The following is a 5,579-nucleotide window of genomic DNA, read 5'->3' on the forward strand; positions in this document are numbered from 1 at the left end:
AGACCCTTGACTATTTAGCTATCTACTTAAAGTTTTGATCAGTGTCTGCTACTTTAGCATGTTTCTTATGGGCTATGGGTGATTTGGTCTTGGAGCATAACTAGGAAAACGACTGATTAGAATGAATATATTCTAGATAAAAAGGAAGATTAAGATTGATTTACATCTATAACATTTATTCACTAGTACCGGTTGCATTTTTAGTTCAGTACATAAAATATAATTGTGAATAATTGTATTGATTAGAGATGTTGAACATGCTCTTGACATAATAGTCATTATAAGGGATTAGAGATGTTCATATTGATGTAAATAATTTAATCTGGGGTAAAGACAAGTTTTGGTGTCTTTGATTCGTTCTATAGAGCAGCTGTGTAAAGTGTAGAGCTGTTAGACGGTCAACCCATTGTGGAACGGGTTGGCCCATGGTGAGCCAATCATTTAGTGGGATGAGACGGGTTGACCCGTTAACTTGGTGGGTTGGGAGATTTTCAACCCAACCCAATCCAAGGCAGGTTGCGGGTTTGGCGGGCCAACCCGCGAACCCATCATATTTAAAAAAAATTTTAAAAAATATATATTTCATATCTTCAACGTTTTAGTTCGGAAAGGTTTTATCAATTAAATGTATCCATAAATATGTATTTTAAATATAAATGAATACAAACGAGTATTTATGTGGGATGAAAAGTACTATTTTTATTTTAAAATTATAATAAAGAAAGATAATAAATTGACATAAAACTTAGCTTACATGAGTTTCTCAACCCGCAGGCCAACCCAAGTCCGTCGCGGGTCGACCCACATGGGTCGCGGGCCTAGGCGGGTCAGCCCACGACGGGCTTAGGTTGATAAAATTTCAACCCAACCCGTTTAAATTGTTTAGTGGGGAGGGCCAACCTGACGGGCTCAACCCAAATTGATGGCTCTAGTAAGATGTAACAATCTTCTAATTAGCAATAAATGCTCAGTGGGCTTACTATCGCATGAACCATTTTTCCTAATGCATGAAATGAATGTTCTATTTGGTCTTTGTGACTAATTAATTTATGCTCTGGTTTTCATGACTTGATTATCATAAAGTCTATGTGACTTATTTGGTTTTTGTGATTAATTAATTTTACTTTGGTCTTCGTGACTTGATCGTCAAATAGTTTATGTGACTTAATTGGTCTATATGACCAATTAATGTTTGGCTTTAGCATTGTGACATGATCATCTTATAGTGTATGTGACTGACATGGTCTATGTGATCAAATAACCTTTTTGGATTGACTTGGACGAGTGGGAGATGTTGGACATTGCACAGTTGCAACGTTAGGAAGAACGTTACATCAGTTGCAATGTTAGGAAGATGAAGGTGTGTCTTTTCACCTTCATCTCCCCCCATTGAATGTCATCAAAGCATCGGTTTATATCGATGCTTGCTTCCTATATAAATTGGCATCTAAGAGTAATCAAAAGACAAACTAGCGACGGGGATCAGTGTGTGCACAGTGGAGCGACGGTGGGCAAAGAGAACATCTGTGAGAGATTTGGCTCGTGAAACTTAAAGGGATTTCTAGTTTAATCTGTGATCGCACTTCCAACAGCAATAGCATCTTCGTCACGGCTTCTTCGATTTCTTCTCGAGAGATCACTGTGAGTCAATTATTAGTTTAGATTTTGTGTTTGTTTCATGCTATCAAATACGATATGATCTAAATGATATCGTCTGACAACCTTTCATAATATTGCTCGATAGTTTTTAAGTAATATTGCTCTGCAGACTGAGGATATTACCTTGCGAACCTCAACCAGATTGCTCTGTGAATTTTAAGTAATATTGCATGATATTGTCTTGTGAACTTTGAGAATATTGCCCTATCAACCTCCACCATATTGCTTTACAAATTTTATTCAAGGACATTCGACTATATAATCCGAGAAACTTTATTGCACCCCTTGAAATAAATCAGGTTACCAGCAGTCACTATAAAATAAAAAAATTATGACAAAAAATTACTATGGTATCCAAATTCTCTTTACCATATTGATCAAAATTATTTAAATTTTATCAAATTATTTAATTTTATAAAATATATATATATATATTAAAAAAGTTATAATTAAATTATAAATCTTAAATTCTAAATTTTAAAATCATTTAAAAATAGGTATAGTAACTCATATTGATAGTGGATATTTTGGGAGTAAAATTACGGACGCCTTTTGATTTTTTTTTTTTTTTTTTTAATCCTGTTAATTTTTTATTATAAAAAAAGAACCAACTAAAAAAATATCGCCTGAGTTACATTTTTAGCAATTAAGATATTAACCTATTCGGGCAAATTTGCAGGTCCGGTCCAGAGAACCGAACCGGTGCATTATAAATACGGCCCACGGGTTTGGCCCATGGGCAGACCCGAGAAAACCCTTGTGCTTCCGGGAAGCACGACGGCGCGCCCAGGTCGCTCCCGGTTTGGCCCAAAACCCTAGTTCTTATCGCCGGATCTCGGCCTCCGCCTACCGTCGTCGTCGCCTGCGGCGGCGGAACCGCCCTTGTACAGCCTTCTTCCGCTGGAGCCCGCAACTAGATATCCTGCGGATCGGATCCTGGAGGTATACACCTGCTTACTGCTTCTCCTGCGATCTTTGGCAGTGAACTCCTCATTTGTTGTTTAGTTTCTCGGTTGTCACCGGCAGGTTTCGAGTATATTACTCCTTCAGTAGATTTAACTTTGTCTTGAACTTTCAGGTCTTGCTTTGTTACATTGTGATTGTATTTCCCCGCTGGAAACTATTTATCATATTGATCTTCTGCCATTAATTCTGTAGAACTCTTTGGTGTTTATGAAATTTTAATTCAGTTTCAGAGTACCGTTGAGGGTTTTATTCAAAATGGTAATCTAAAAGGTTGAGAAGAAATAGTGAATGGTATATTGGGAATTGCTGTAAATATTGTAGTGATAACAATCATGAAATCCTTTTTTTTTGGTAATAAATTTCTACTCTGTGTACTCAATTTAAGGAATATCGAAAACAATCCTCAGTAAAATAGTTTATTTTGTTACATTATGCAGCACAATGGAGGCTAGCGACTCTGAAATGAACATGGAAACTATGAAGGCTAGTGACTCTGAAATGAATATGGAATCTATGAATGGTGATACAGTGAACATTCCAGTGAACTTGATGCCAGTGAGCACAGCGGTTATGGATGCAGAAACAACACCAAGAACTACAAGAGGAAGGAGAAAGAAATCGATGGTGTGGGAACACTTCACTGTTGAAGTTGTATCTGGAGGATGTACTCGAGCTTGCTGCAAACTATGCAAACAAACCTTTGCATACAGTAATGGTTCTAAGGTAGCAGGTACTAGCCATCTTAAGAGACACATTTCACTGGGTTCCTGTCCAAAGATTAAGAATGGAAAGCAACAACTTCCATTAGCCTCCACCACACAAATTGAGGGAGATACAACTGATCCACCCAAAAGACGCTATAGAACTTCTAACATGCTGAATGTTTTTGAACAGGAACAGAGTGTCACATACCTAGCAAAGATGATAATTTTACATGAATACCCACTCCATATGGTTGAAAACCCTGCTTTTGTATCCTTTATTCAAAGTCTCCAACCACATTTTAAGATGATTGATATTAACTCCATTGAAGGTGAAATCTTATCTATATTCCACACAGAAAAACAAAATCTCATGAATGTCTTTCAGACCATGCCTGGGAGGATCAGTCTCACTGTAGGACTGTGGACATCGAGCCAGAGTCTAGGTTATATTTGCCTCAGTGGCCAATACATTGACAACGAGTGGAAGTTGCACAGAAGAATGCTTAATTTCCTGATGGTATCCTCACCTCATTCTGAAAATTCCCTGAGTGTGGCAATTACTGTTGGTCTATCGGATTGGAATATGAAGAATAAGTTGTTCGCTGTCACTCTAGACAACGAATGTTCATCACATGACATCTACAGCTCTAATCTCAGAGGCCATCTTTCTGACAAGAATGCACTTATGCTCAAAGATCGATTGTTTGTTGTGCGATGTTATGCAAATATCCTGAATGTTGTTGCACAGGATCTGATTGCTTCAGTTCAAGAAATTTTATACAACATTCGGGAGAGTGTGAAATTCATTAAAGCTTCTCAATGGTCAGAAAGAATTGATGAAATTGCCTCACAAACTGGAATTCCTGTCAGAAAAGATCTTTCCCTTGACGTGAAAACTCTGTGGAATACAACTTACCTTATGTTAGATGCTTCATTGGAGTACAAGCATGCATTTACTTTCTTAGAGACATGTGATGACAATTACAATGAAGCACCATCAGCTGATGACTGGAAGAAGGTGGCTGTGGTTTGCACATACCTGAAACTTTTGTATGACTCTGCAAACACTATCATGACAACAATAGATCAAACTGCAAATATATTTTTCCATGAAGCATGGAAAGTCCAGCTAGAGTTGACTAATGCGATTCTGAAAGAGGACACAATTGTGAGCAGCATAGCTAAAAAGATGCATGAAAAGTTTGACAAGTATTGGAAAGATTGCAGCCTTGTTTTATCTATTGCTGTGGTTATGGACCCTCGCTTTAAGCTGAAGCTTGTTGAGTTTAGTTTCTCAAAGATTTATGGTGAAGATTCTGCCAGATATCTTAAAGTAGTTAATGATAGTATTCACGAGTTATATCATGAATATACTGCCCAGCCAGTAACATTGATGACTACTTATGTGGATCATGGGGAGGCTAACCATGTGAATGGGAATGAGGACATTCAACCTTCAACTTCGCATCCCATGGGAGATGATCTTATAGACTTTGATATCTATCTCTCCGAGGTGTCAGCGAACCAGTCAGTAAAGTCTGAGTTAGATCAGTACTTGGAAGAGTCTCTTGTCCCACGGTCCCAAAGCTTTGATATCCTTAATTGGTGGAAGCTCAATAACATCAAGTATCCTACACTATCCCATATGGCTAGAGATGTCTTGGCCATTCCTGTATCCATGGTAGGTCCTCTCTGTTCCATCTTTGATACAGGGACGGGAAGTAGAGTGCTTGATGATTATCAAAGTTCTCTACGTCCCGAAACACTGGAGGCTCTTTTTTGTGTGAAAGACTGGCTCCAATATTTTCCCATTATGGGAGATCTACCATCAACTGCAATCGTCAAAAGGGATTTCTAACATGTCAACAGGTATAACTTTTATCAACAAACAATTGCTCGATGATATGAGATTTGTCACATTGTCACTTGTTTGATTTAATAGACCTAGGACTGTATTCTTCAATCAGCAGCTCTTTCTAAGGATCCAAAATCTGTAGTTTCCATTGTATTGCTATAATTTATCATCTTATTCATGCTAGATGATGTGAATGTGTTGGTTTTCTGAGCAATAGGTGTTCTATTATGTGGCTCTTCATAGTCGTGTATAATTGTTCCATTGGTACTAGGGGTGGGTCATTATAACTTGAACCTACATTAAAAAAAAAAATCAAAATGAAACAAGATGAAGTCCAACTAGCTCTTGGTTTTATCATGCAAAGTTTAAAATCAAACTTGCTAACAACATTTCTT

General features: G+C 37.6%; 1 protein-coding gene across 1 annotated transcript; it reads left to right on the plus strand.

Annotated features, from left to right (window-relative positions):
* The first annotated feature begins 2,398 nt into the window (after nt 1-2,398).
* On the plus strand, nt 2,399-5,378 carry LOC122024230 (zinc finger BED domain-containing protein RICESLEEPER 2-like). Its single transcript, XM_042582796.1, has 2 exons — nt 2,399-2,601; nt 3,063-5,378. The coding sequence occupies exon 2, from the start codon at nt 3,067-3,069 to the stop codon at nt 5,185-5,187; it is 2,121 nt and encodes a 706-aa protein (XP_042438730.1). The 5' UTR covers nt 2,399-2,601; nt 3,063-3,066; the 3' UTR covers nt 5,188-5,378.
* The last annotated feature ends 201 nt before the right edge of the window (nt 5,379-5,579 follow it).

This window comes from Zingiber officinale, chromosome 9B (genome assembly GCF_018446385.1).
Source record: "Zingiber officinale cultivar Zhangliang chromosome 9B, Zo_v1.1, whole genome shotgun sequence".
Lineage (NCBI taxonomy): Eukaryota > Viridiplantae > Streptophyta > Magnoliopsida > Zingiberales > Zingiberaceae > Zingiber > Zingiber officinale.